Raw genomic sequence first — 12,282 nt, 5'->3', positions numbered from 1 at the left:
TCTGTGAACTAGAGAACCACCTTCCCTCACAACAGTGTGAATTATTGCCACCAGATTTCACTTTTAACTGGCTACTCTTTATTTTTTTCCATTTAGGTCAGTTGAAAACTACTTTTTACTCTTCAGCCTTCCCAGGCTTAGCTGCTCTTCAGGAGCTAAGGGCTTCTCATGACGGCAGGTTTCCTAACGCTATTCAGTCCCAAGACGGGGGACTTGCCTGCTTGCCTGTTCCCTGTCACCTAGCAGAAGTCAGAGGATGCCATCTCCTGCTGCTGTGGTGGGGGAGGTTTAGTACACACTTGCCATTTCAGTGCTCAGAACATTTGCTGTTTGTACAAGCACACACATTGCTTTCCTTCGATGTAAAAGCCCATGCCAGCAGAACAAAACCACCGAGAGAAGAGCAGTTTTACCTGGGAAGTGGGAGTTCTCACCTGGGAAAGCTGTGATGGGTTCTGCAGAGGAAAAACAAAAGCTCAGATTAGGGAGGGGAGTATGACACACCGAGCACCCAGTTCACATCCCCGTTGGTTTGCAGTGGCTGAGCCAAGCAGGCGGGTGGCTGTGTCCCCCAGGAGCCACTCGCTGGGAACAGCACAGGGAGCCAGCCAGCCTCAGCCAGGACCGTGAGAAACCTGGCCTCAGCTGGGGACCAAACAGACACGAAAAGCTCCGACTCAAACACACTTCAGGGAAAAATGTGTCTGAGGTTGAGGGTCATCTGTATTCAGCCTGGCTGGCCTGAGTCATCCAATGACAAAGCCTCACCTGGCCCAGTGACGAAGCCCTGAAACCCCCTAAATTTCCAAAAGTGGTTTTGGTTTCTGGCTCAACTCTGGCACTGTTTCTCACAGGAACTGTGTTAATTCTGGGCAGTGATGCCCTGCTCCTCTCTATCTCGCAGTGACAAGAAACAAAGGCACGTGATAGTTTTCCTTCTTTCAAGATACTTTGAAGATGTAATCTATTACAAATTACTGGATCTGAAAAGCAATAATCGGTACTTACTACTGATTACTTTCTTGCAGAAGTAATAGACTTCTGATTATTTTTAGATTACTTCTGCATTATGCCTGTGAGTCACAGAAGCAGACTCTGGCTCTACTGAGTGCTATGAAATCATCATTCGGGTTCAAAATGCGAATGACACATTTGTCAAAGGAAAAAATTATTGTGACTTATTAGCATTCTTTCATGCTAAAAAGGAATCAGATTACTTCCAAGGATTATATTTGAAAAAACAGTAGCCTGTGCTGGAGTCAGCTATTCTCATGGCTCTGAAAGAAAGAGAGCAGCATGGTATTGCTACCATTCCATTATTATTTTGGTGAAACTGGAAATGACCCCTAAGTTATGTTAAAAGTTTGCAGTGGGAACCTTTTGCTGGAAATGATCTGAAACAAACAATCCTTATGGGTTTTAAGATCCACATTCAACTTCCTAGACAGGGTAAAATAATTTTGTGTAGCAGTTAGGTGTGTTTTTTGGGCTGAAAAGGCTTGAAACTTTGTAATTTATTAATGCGTTTGTTTTTGAAATATTAAGCTTTAGGTTCATGAGGCCCAAGATACAATAAGACTGGAGCTAGGTGAATTGCTGAGCTCCAAAGAACTTAAATAGGAAATACTATTAGTGTTAATCATGGGCCTTGCTTCTCTTTAATGCCATAGAAGGCAAGAGATTAAAACACCACTGTCAAGCCTTAAATACCGGGAATTTGACATCTGAAGTATTAGCTCCTTTGACAGATGGGAGACCAGCAGAGTTCAAAGCATCAAAGAAACGGGGACTGACGGTGCTTAAGAGCCTCTCTGGGGCACTCCTAGTCCTGTTTTATTATCAGTGCTGGTTTCTGCACCATCTTTACCCTCACCTGCCCGCCTAGGGGGGCAAGCAATGTCAGCTGCTCTTCCCAAGCATGGTTTGTCTGGTGCTTCCTCCCCTGAGAAACACCCCTTGGGACAGAGTGTTTGTCCTGCTTGGGTTAGGAGGCACTGGGATCTCCCTTGGTGGGGGTAAGGACAGCAGCTTCACTGAATGGGGCCTTTCAAAGCCCAAAAGGGAGAGAGGCTCTTCCCTGCTTTTTCCATTGCTTCAGGATGGGTCAGACACTTCCTAGTGAAACATGCTTCTCCCAGGTCATGCACAAGAGCAGGACCTCGCTGCTCTGGGCAGCTCTCAGCACAGATCCCACTGTTTAGATGCTGCTGGTCCATGCTCAACTGGGATACCTCTAAATACACACCCAAGCAGGACAGCAGCCAGAGCCATCAGTGTGATTGCATGGATATGCCAGCTAGAGGAAAAGTGCAGGGCAATGGCTCCGCCTGCAAACTGCTGAAACACACTTTTTTGCTCCTTTTTTTTTCCCCTCAAGTACTTTCTGTTTTTACCTGGCTTTTGGCCTGGTTTGGGGAATGGTGAATTCTAGGGCAAAAATTTCTTTTGTTATTCTGTTAACATTGCTGTAAAACCTCTCTGCAGTTTTTTTTTTTCTTATTAGAGAAGACTCCTTTTGAACTCGTTGGCCCCTCTAAGTGTGTAATACTGACTGACAGCTGGCTTCTTTTGTTCAGCGCTTTCCTTTTAAATTTGGTGTATGTCCTTATCACACAGAATAGTCCTCAGTAACCCTCAGCTGCTCTTTCAGCTTTGCGTGGCAGAGACATGTGCTTCCTTCTCCTCACACCAACGCAGGCACAGCCCCTGTCCCCCAGAGGCTGAGTCGCCCTCATTTCTTTCCTGGGCAATCAAAGTCCCAGCTGAGACCCAGAAACTCCTGCTAACTCAGCCAGGGGAGGTGTGGCCCACTGACAGCTTGCAAGCCAAGGCTCTCCAGCCTGATCTGCCCCCTCCCTCCCTGCCCCCAGGGCGGGATGCAGCACGTACCCATGCAGTTCTCCAGCGGGATGTCGGTGCCTAGCCGGATGTCATCCAGGGCCAGCTCTCCCGAGTGGCCGTTGCGGATAAATCCCTCAAACACGATCTGTGGGAAATCAGGACAGAAATGTCAATGCTAACTTGGGCGCTTCCCAGCTTAGAACCGCCTACGGAGAGTGGCTGCTGCTCCCAGAGGAAAGGGTGGGAAACTGCTCCAGGCTTTCCCTACAGACCTGGGGATCACCTGACACTAGTCCTGCTTCCTTGCCCTGCCTCTGCCTGCCCTTGCCCAGGGAAAGCAGCTGTGCACGGACAGGTTCAACAGAGAGATCTTTGCCTGGCCTGGCAGCTCTTGCTAAGCTTGCAATTTTTTCATTTAAATGCCTCTCATAAGGAGTAAAGATTCAGTGAACCCCCCTAGCCCTTGCACAGATGGTGCAAGTGGCATAACTCTGAGTTACTGCAGCAGCAAATTTGGCCCATGGTATTCACTGAGCTATGATCACAAAAAGGAAGGGAAGGACACAAAATGCACAGCTACATTAACTGTAAAGTGCTGTTCCCATCAACATTACATAAGAAGTATTGAAATGTCAGAGGAGAAGGGTCAGCTTATTCCTACTTAATCACAGGCAAAATATATTTACAAAAATAAGTAGAGTCGTTAGCTCTAAGAACTGCTGAGTGGAGACACTTGCAATATTTACATAATGACACCATTATTCAGCATGCTGGTATATTCACGTTTAGCACACAAAGTAGTCAGCCAGTGCCCATCATTCTTATCTGCAGGCATATTGTGTTTTCTGGTATTTTATTAAAAAGCCAAACCCATACAAACAAACTAGTCAGGCAGCTCCAGTGCAAAGCTTTTGCTTTATATCCCCCTGCCTACTCTGAAGGCATTGGAATAGGCTGCCAAGAGAAGTGCTGGAATCACCATCCCTGAAGTGTTCAAAAGGCATGTGGATGTGGCACTTGTGGATATGGTTTAGTGCTGCACATGATGATGCTGGGTTAATGACTGGACTTGATGATCCCGGTGGCCTTTTCCAACCCTAGTGATACTAGGATTCTAAGGGTCCAAATAATTTCCTAGGGCTATGTACTTCACAAACCTCCTCTCCCCATATTAGGTGCCCCCTTTCACCTAAGGTGCCAGGGACCCATGCCTGCCTGCAAGGACACCTCTTTGAAGGGCTGGGCATCTGACTGCACAGGCAATGGAATGTCTGGGCTGCGGGTCCCAAGCTCGGGCCATTAACCCATGTGGGAGGCAGCAGTTTGGAGGGGTCAGTGGCCTGACAGCAGCAGCTCCCTGGGTCAGGGTCAGGGCTGGGAGCTGGCTGGAGGAAGGCTCCCCACCACGGTGGTCACTAAATTGCTGCCTCAAGCCCGGGAGTCCATATTTCCTTCTGCTCTGGAGGGTGCTGGATGCTGTGCTGATGCTCATTAACAAGTGACAACAGTAGCGCTGTCTCCCTGGCAAACGGCATGCTGCCCGGAAGGGGAACCATGCCAAAGACACTCCTGGAAGCAGCAGCCTCTCCATGGGATGCTGGTACAGCTGTGCCAGAGGGGCTCAGGTGGCTGTGGCAAGGCAGCACAGTTCCCTTCCTCCCTCCAGCTCACCCCACTGATCTCTGAGAGTGGGACAGGGCCATGATCCTACAGCCCGGCACCGAGCCCTCTGACCTAGGCTAAACTATCAAAGAGGATTCAAAACCAGCATGCATCCCCTCTTCCTTCTCCTATGTCAACACTTGCAGCTGAGGCTGGAGAATGGCTGTTTGCTGCCCACCCTTAGGAGCTGGCTGTGCTCCCTCCCAGCTTCCCACTTCTCCTGGCTGCTGGGTTTGCTCCCTGGAGCTGCACATCTGCCTCTGGTCAGACGATCTGATGACCTTCACTTGGAGGGGGAAGAAATGCACAAAACAAACTGAAGAAAAAAAAAAAAAGAAAAAGGGAGAATATTTGCAAAATGGGAGATCTGAGAAATATGAAAGGCAACAGGCTGAACAAAGGCCCAAATCTGTGCAGAAGACAGTCACTCTCAGAATAACAAACAGTGTAGCTTAGTTACTATGGTAACTTGAGAAACACAATGAAAACAGCCACATTTCCCAATGATGAATGGGCCTGGGCTCTGAAACACTGAGATCAAGATGCTGGAGAAGTCTACCTGGTCCAGCACACCTTCTGCAAGCATCTTACCCGGTACTCCATGTCGTAGCTTGGCAGAATGATGCGGCCTTCCCTCCACTCCTCCCCTTGGTCCTCCGTGATGACCCACAGCGCCTTGTGCTCCTGGCTGGCTTCCCGCCACACCCGCAGCATCACCCCATTGCTGCCCCATGCCTGGTACTGGAAAACCATGCAGACAGCACTCTGGGGCAAATAGATGGTGGGGCTGATGAGCCGGGCTCGCTGGCCTTCCCGCCTTCCGCTGCTTTGCAGTTGCAGGTAATTCTTGACATCTGTTCAGAGAGAAAAACACCATCCTATTGTTTTCTGCAGCCACTGGCAACAAGTGTCTCACCTACTGCCAAGTGGCTTTGGCAGTGCTGCATGGCAGTGCAGCCCCATGCCTGCAAATGTGGGGTCTCACACCAGCACCCTTTGTGTGCTCATCCAGCTGTGCCACTGCTGTACCCTGTGCAGCCCAGGCAGGGCATCGAGTTGCACACCTCCCTCACCAGCCACCACCCTCTCCCTGGGTAGGAGACCAGCAGCAGAACGTGGTTAAGAAAAAGACTGACATAATTAGAAGAAGTTAAAAAGCTGGAGCAAGCTATTGTCAGAGGAAGTGATGCCACGATAATTGCATTGGCAGGGGGTATGTGTGTTTATTCTACTGGGAGCTTCCTCAGTGAACAAGCCTGAGGTGGGTTTTTTTAAGTGCCAGTGCTGAAAACTCATCTCGTTTTGAGGATACACACAACAAAATGAAACTCTAGCTCTCAGTTTTTCTGTAATGCAGCAGAACAGCCTCTAAAGCACAGCACAGAGGAAGGACACGGACCCGATGCGTGAAGCGTGCATAGGTGACAACTGGGTGGTTGTAACTTGAAGGTAGCTGAAATACATACAACAGAGGATTCACTTGCTCTAATATTACATTTAAATTGCACCACATTTTTTGTCAGTCCTCAGGGAGGAGAGATTTGATACACTTGATATCCCAGGAGAAGTTCAAGGCTGAGGCTGGAACTGGAGATATTTGATCTGAATACCAATAGCAGCAAAAGCACATGGATACAAATCCCGAGGCACGCCTGACTTTATCTGGAATCAGTGGTTTCCAGGCCTTTCTGATGAAAAGCCTCCTCAAGGAGTTTCCCATTTGCAGCTTGGATGTCTGAAGTCCCTTAGCACAGACTGAAAGCCAAGTGTGTAGCTGAAGTGATCTTTACCTGTCCCTCCATCATGACCAAAGTCAGGACAGAGTCCCTCGGATCGCTCCAGCTGCAGAGCAAGGAGACCCAGACAGGCCAGCTACAGATATTGCTAGATTTTGCATTTTGCTCAACAGAGGGATGTGCACACTTGCCCTTGCTGCACAGGGCAAGTGCCACTGGTGCTTCATGCCAGCATGTGCCAGCCCAGGCACAAGAGGATTATCTCTGCCCCAGAACTACACTGAAGGGTTTGTTAGTTCCTTCCCCCACATCTCAGCCTGCTGTGCCTGATGGGCCAAGCTCTGAGCAGCATCTTGGCCCTGCCTGCCCTGCTCCCCCTGTGGCTTCAGTACCCACAGCAGTGGCAAGAGCAGTGTCTGTACTGAGAATGCTTGCAGAGTGTGCTCAAAGCACCTCCAAACTTAAACCAGAGAGACCTGGACTTGGAATCCATGGAAAGATAGGTCCCAACAGAAAACAGCAGCTGACATCACTGCTGCTCAGCAGTCAGGTGACATGACAGCCCAAGGGAGATCTATCAACAGTGCTGGCCCTGCTGCAGGATTGTCAGTGCCAGAGAGCAGAAACCAACCACTGTGAGCTACGCAGCCTTCTAAAATAAATTTAGGACAAGATAACAGGAATATTTGCCATCATTCTTCTCCTACCATGTGTGATCAAAGTACTTCAAAAGCATATCCACTCCTATGAACTTTCACTGATTTTGCTGTATGAAGGACAAATCTGTTCCCAACTGGCCACATAAAGAAACAGCAACATTTTAGCAAAATTTTCCAGCACCTGTGAAATGTCCCTGGGCCACTTGGCACTTTATGCCAACAAACAGTAGCAAAAAAAAAAAAAAGGATGAAAGTGTGTTTGCCTACTCCTGCTTGAGTGAATCACTTGAAAAAGTACCATGCCGTTTTCTAATGGAGGAGTGTTCTTGTGATTTACCTCAGAGTGGTAGTAGTGGAGGAGGAGATGTGGGAGATAAACAAGTGGAGGAATTAAAAAAAGAACAAGCTGTACTCCATGCCTAAGGAGTGATAAGGCATAATAAGTCATCAAGGTCTCCTGAATTAAAATCCTCTTTTTGTAATTCACTACAAGCCTCTTCAAATAAAAAAGCAGCAACAAGAAAAGAACAGCAGCAACAAACACGGGAGCAAATCATACTGGAGTCATGCATTTATCTCACAGCTGAAATGGTCTCACAGGCAAATCTTAAATAAAGGCCCTAGCCAAGTTCAAGAATGATCAAATCCAGATCCTCAAAGTTCAGGATCAACCTTTGGTGCCAGTACCTAAGCAGCCTGACTGAGTGCAGGGTTTTGAGCCATCCTTGGAACTACCCATAGCCCACAGCTGACTAGAGGGGAGTGACTATTCCAATTGTGCAGCTGGACACATCCCATTATCCACACCCCAAAAGCCAGTGGTATCCAGTGTGGCTGCCTTGCCACTTCAGCAGAAGTTCCTGTGTGCCTCTGAGTCACATCCCTCCTGCCAGGATTGACACTGACCTTCTGTTTGTTCCCATTCCTATCAAACTGTGAAATCAAAGAAACTCTCCAAATGCAGCCAAAACTAATGCTCCCCTCAGCAGCACAGGATCTTTGGGGACCCTCCATGTCCTGTGCTCCCTGCCCAATTCTTGCTGGTGCCCAGAGATCTCTCCAGGACCCACTGTCAGTCCCAAGGGCTGCAAGGAGGCTCAGTTTTTGGGTGCTGATTCCAGTTGCTCCCCTGCAAATAGCAGTGGGTTTGGGCACTGTGCACTCTTGCTCCTGGTACCAGTACCAGTTTCTGGGGTGGAAAGCCAAGTGCAGGCAGGCATGACTTTCTATGTCATTTGAAGATGAAATGGCTGGATCACTCTAATGGCTAGCTGGACCTTTGGAAAAGCCCTACAAATTTGCTGAGACTGACTGAATAAGGGCACTGTGGAGCTAATTGTTGGAACAGCATGTGGAAGCCTGGTGGTTCCAGTAGTCACTCTGTTTGATACAGTAAATGGAAGCCTTTGGCACAGAAAGCATCTGAAAGGCTGATTTCCCCTGTTAAAACACTTGAAGGGAGCTTTGCAATGATGAGCTGATCAATTCTTCCAGGATCAGAAATGCATTTTAATCTCTTTCCCAGAACTTTGCTTTGCAGTCTCTGTTCCTAACATGATAGCTACATCCTCCACAGAACTGGCACTGCTAGTTCAAAGCATCGGCTCAAAAAAGGCAGGAAAACCCACTCAGGCATTTCACCTCTGTTTTGCAACTGATGCTGTGGAATAAATCTCATGGACGATTTATGGGATCATCTGGATGTAAGCGAGCCAGTAATGTGAACATGGAACCACCCCAGCCAGATGATGGCAGAGCCCCTCGTGTGTGCATGGCAGTGAGTCCTGGATAAATCACCAGCTGGGCTCTGCAAACCAGCCATCTGGGCAACGTGGTTTTCTCTTGGCACACCTGCCCCCTCCTGCTAGGAAGCCATCTGAGAGGACATTAGGGGCAATGGGGGATGAAGCCTCACAGTTTGGGTCAGACTGCAAGCACAAGCCACAGCAGCTGCCCCCTCTGCAAGGTCAGCCTGCCTTGTGCTTGGGTCCTACACATCTCACACTGCCTCTCAAGGAAAGCACCTTCCCTCATGGATCCCAGCAGCACATCTGGAGGTGTTCCAGCAAAACATGTTGGGCAGCATGTACACAAACAATTATTGAGATTTCAGATTCCCTCTGCATTTCCCCCTCACTGGATATTGTTGAGCTACAGCTGCTGCTCCTGTGGAGGAACCACATGAATTGCCCTCACTTACGTCCCTCCAAAGGTCATTGCACTCTCCTTTGTTGCTTGGTGTGCTTTAGCTGGCAGCACGGCAGCCCAGTGGCAGCCACCTCTTGTCTGTCAAATCCCAGAGGTGACCACACTGCTGTGGGCACTGTCTGCTGCTTGCACAGCCCCAAATGCCACCCCAACCACACTGTGTCGTGGCCAAGTGGACACCCCAGTGAGGCATGATCCTGCTGTTCTTCTGGGGCACGTGAGGTGGAAGCTGCATCAGCTCTTGCTGCTCCTGGGGAGCAGATCAGCTCAGATGCTCTCATGACTGCAGCGTGGTCTGGTAGCAAGGGAATGGCAGCTGCATGAATATGCAGATTGAAATTGGATAGTTTTCATGTTTTAAAATTTTTTGGCAAATCATGCAAATTCACCTCAAAAGGCTGCCACTATAATTTCATGACAGGCCTCTCCTCAATGACAGACTTTCATTTAGGATGGGAAGTCAATCCTCCATAAAACTAATATTTATATAACTAGATCACTGCGTCTACTGGAAAATCCCCTCAATTTTGATTATGTGTTAATTAGCCTGCCAAGTCCTTGCCATTTCAGTCTCTAAATCAGCCCATCAAAAGGCATAAAATCCCACACTTACCCAGAACCAGGCTCTCAGCCTGCTCTCCGGAGCCTTTCTAATGGACCCACCATTACATCCTCTCAATTAAGCCTCACGCCCTCAACAGCACAGTGCAACTGTGAGTCCTGTTACTTTCCCCAGGGAGTGCAGGGAGGGCACAGTGTCCCTGACAAATCAAATGCCAATTAGAGCCTGACATTTATGGCACGTGAGCTGCCAGCCACCAAAACTTGTCCTTTGGCAGCGTGGCAGGCACCCTGCCTGCCCCTGCACAAAAGGTGTGCCTGCACAAGTGCAGAGCTGAGCAGGCTGGTGCTGCACAAGTGCAGAGCTGAGCAGGCTGGTGCTGCACAGCTGCAGGGCTGAGCAGGCTGGTGCTGCACAGCTGCAGGGCTGAGCAGGCTGGTGCTGCCCTGCACAGGCTGCACGTGCTCGCTTTCCCCAGCCCTGCTCTGTGGCTCACTGCTGCGAGGCCATGGGGTGGTGCATGTGCTAAGGTTTGAGAGATGGTGTCTTGCTTCACAGAGAGCATTCCAGCCTGCTTTTTTAAGCAGGAGTGTCACTGGTTGTTGGGTCCAAAAAGTGACTGAGGCAAGCAGTGAGCCCCAGAGAAATGGGTTCTTCTCCCCTGCCTCCAGTGCAGCTCAAGCAAGCAGGAGATTTGCTGGAACAGACCATGGCCATACCTCCTTCTCTCATGAAAGACAGTATGGGCACATGGACAGCCAGAGCCTGGCCCTAGCCTGCAGCCAGGGAACTCACGCAGAGCAGCTGACACTCAGCAAACCTCTTGTGACTGGGGTGCTGGGGTGTCCCAGCTCTGCCACGCTGTGGGCAGCCAGGGCATGAAGGACTTTCTAGCAGTTGCTGTCCTCACTGTGCAAATGAGAGTCAGGAGAGGCACGTACAGCTTTGCTGAGAGGCAGTCTGCACCACACATGAGGGGAGCAAAGAGAGACAGAGATGGATATATGGTCTCCTTCCCACAGTGTGCAGCTGCTCACTCATTGCACAGAAATGCTTGACTTCCATACCACCCCACATGTAAAACTCCTTCCTACTTCAAAGGACACAGGATTGACCCTTGAGGTCAAACTGTGTCCCCAAGGCACAAGCCCTGAGACTCTCATGCGAGTAAGTGCAGACCCACTTCAGTTCAGCCCTGCCCTGTTAACACCATGAAAACCTTTTTGCTGGTTTGGACACAGTAGAATCAAGGCCTTCTGGCAGCAGTTCTCATGGATTGCAGGAAAAATATGAAACTTTCCCTTTTAAAGATCCCATGGGAAAAACACAGGAATGGTAAGGGGTCACCATCAGCTTAAAAACAGCTTAACATTTGTTTCTCTTGAAAAACAAGCTCTTATGAAACTTCAGAGCACTATAAACACTCCTCTGCTGAAAACACTTTGAAACAAATAAACCTTCCCCTGTAGTGCCTGCAACCCAAGTGAGCAGCATTCCTGACCCTCCAAGCCAGCAAGGCCATGGCCCACAAGAGAAGCTCTCAGTGGGTTTTTGCAGACCAGCCCAAGAGCTGTGTGGTCAGGAGAGCTGCAAGGTTAAAAGTTCTTCCTCTTCTGTGCACACGTACAGCTGCCAACATCCGAACAGCGCAGGGTTCGCGATGCTGCCTGGGCTCTGACCCTGAAGCTGTGCTCCCCCCAAGGAGAAGCAATGCATGCTAAAGCTGCAGATCCCACAGTTCTCTTCTAGAACCACAAGGTATTTGCTTAAGCACTGCAAGAAAAGGGAAGGGAAAAAAAATGGGCAAAACACGGAGATTCCAGCTCTTCAGTACTGGCTTATTAATGTAGCATCACTGAGAGCAATACAATCACATTGACTGGCTAAGGATACAACCCAGGATTTTAGACCCTTCAGGATCAAGACCCCAGTGAAATTCAAAGATGGCGAAAAGTTGAGGTGCCCAAGTTATTAACCCAGATTTATTTTCAGGTCTTAAGACCTTTATCTTGACACCAATGGCATGCTGCCATTGCGTGCAGCAGGAGGAGGGATGAAATCTCATTGAAACCTGAACTTGTTGCTCCGTGAAGCTTGCTTGGTGCAGCTAAGGGGAATCTTTCCACAGATGGGAAGCATCTGAAAGTCCATAGAGGGAAAAATCCTGACAATCTCTTGTGGGGGCATGGAAAAGGGAGCCAATGGTATTTTCTAGGCTTGCAAAGGGCAGGTAGCAGTTGGAACCATGCTGGGCTTCTGCTGAGCTGGGCTCTTTGGGTCCACTTTCACCAATGAGGTGACCAGACGTGTAATGGGAGCCTGCAGGAGAGGACGTGGAGTTAATCCATGGTGTGAAGAGCCCAAGGAACACAGGGCTAAAAAAAGAAATGCAGAGCTGCCTGAAAGAGTATCTTGGAAATAAAAATAGTGGAATGAGAGCAGTGGGTGTCTTGTCAGTCTTGAGAAGTTCTCCGTGCCAAAGACAAGGAGGAATTGCATGCAGCGCATAAAATGAAATTGGGAGATATCTGAGGAATTCAGGCCTGTCTCTCAGCAGACTTTTCTAATCAAGTGCCTCACAGAGGATATTTCACCATGGTCATTTCCTTTCCTC

The 12,282-nt window shown here is 49.0% G+C and overlaps 1 protein-coding gene across 4 annotated transcripts in view; it reads right to left on the bottom strand.

The window, feature by feature from the left end:
- NRP2 (neuropilin 2) overlaps positions 1–12,282 on the bottom strand; it is an 88,974-nt gene that overhangs the window by 19,989 nt on the left and 56,703 nt on the right. For 3 of the 4 annotated variants that reach the window (XM_059853263.1, XM_059853264.1, XM_059853266.1), the window contains exons 13-15: positions 5,095–5,357; positions 2,890–2,986; positions 435–455 (exon numbers count right to left, since the gene is read on the bottom strand). In XM_059853263.1, the coding sequence (XP_059709246.1) occupies positions 435–455; positions 2,890–2,986; positions 5,095–5,357 (381 nt within the window). Of the gene's footprint in view, positions 1–413; positions 456–2,889; positions 2,987–5,094; positions 5,358–12,282 lie in introns of all 4 variants that reach the window. The other variant, XM_059853265.1, reaches the window with a different exon arrangement.

The sequence above is a fragment of the Haemorhous mexicanus genome, chromosome 8, assembly GCF_027477595.1.
Source record: "Haemorhous mexicanus isolate bHaeMex1 chromosome 8, bHaeMex1.pri, whole genome shotgun sequence".
Classification (NCBI taxonomy): domain Eukaryota; kingdom Metazoa; phylum Chordata; class Aves; order Passeriformes; family Fringillidae; genus Haemorhous; species Haemorhous mexicanus.
The sequence above is the reverse complement of the archived record's forward strand: the minus strand, read 5'-3'. Positions and strand labels throughout refer to the sequence as shown.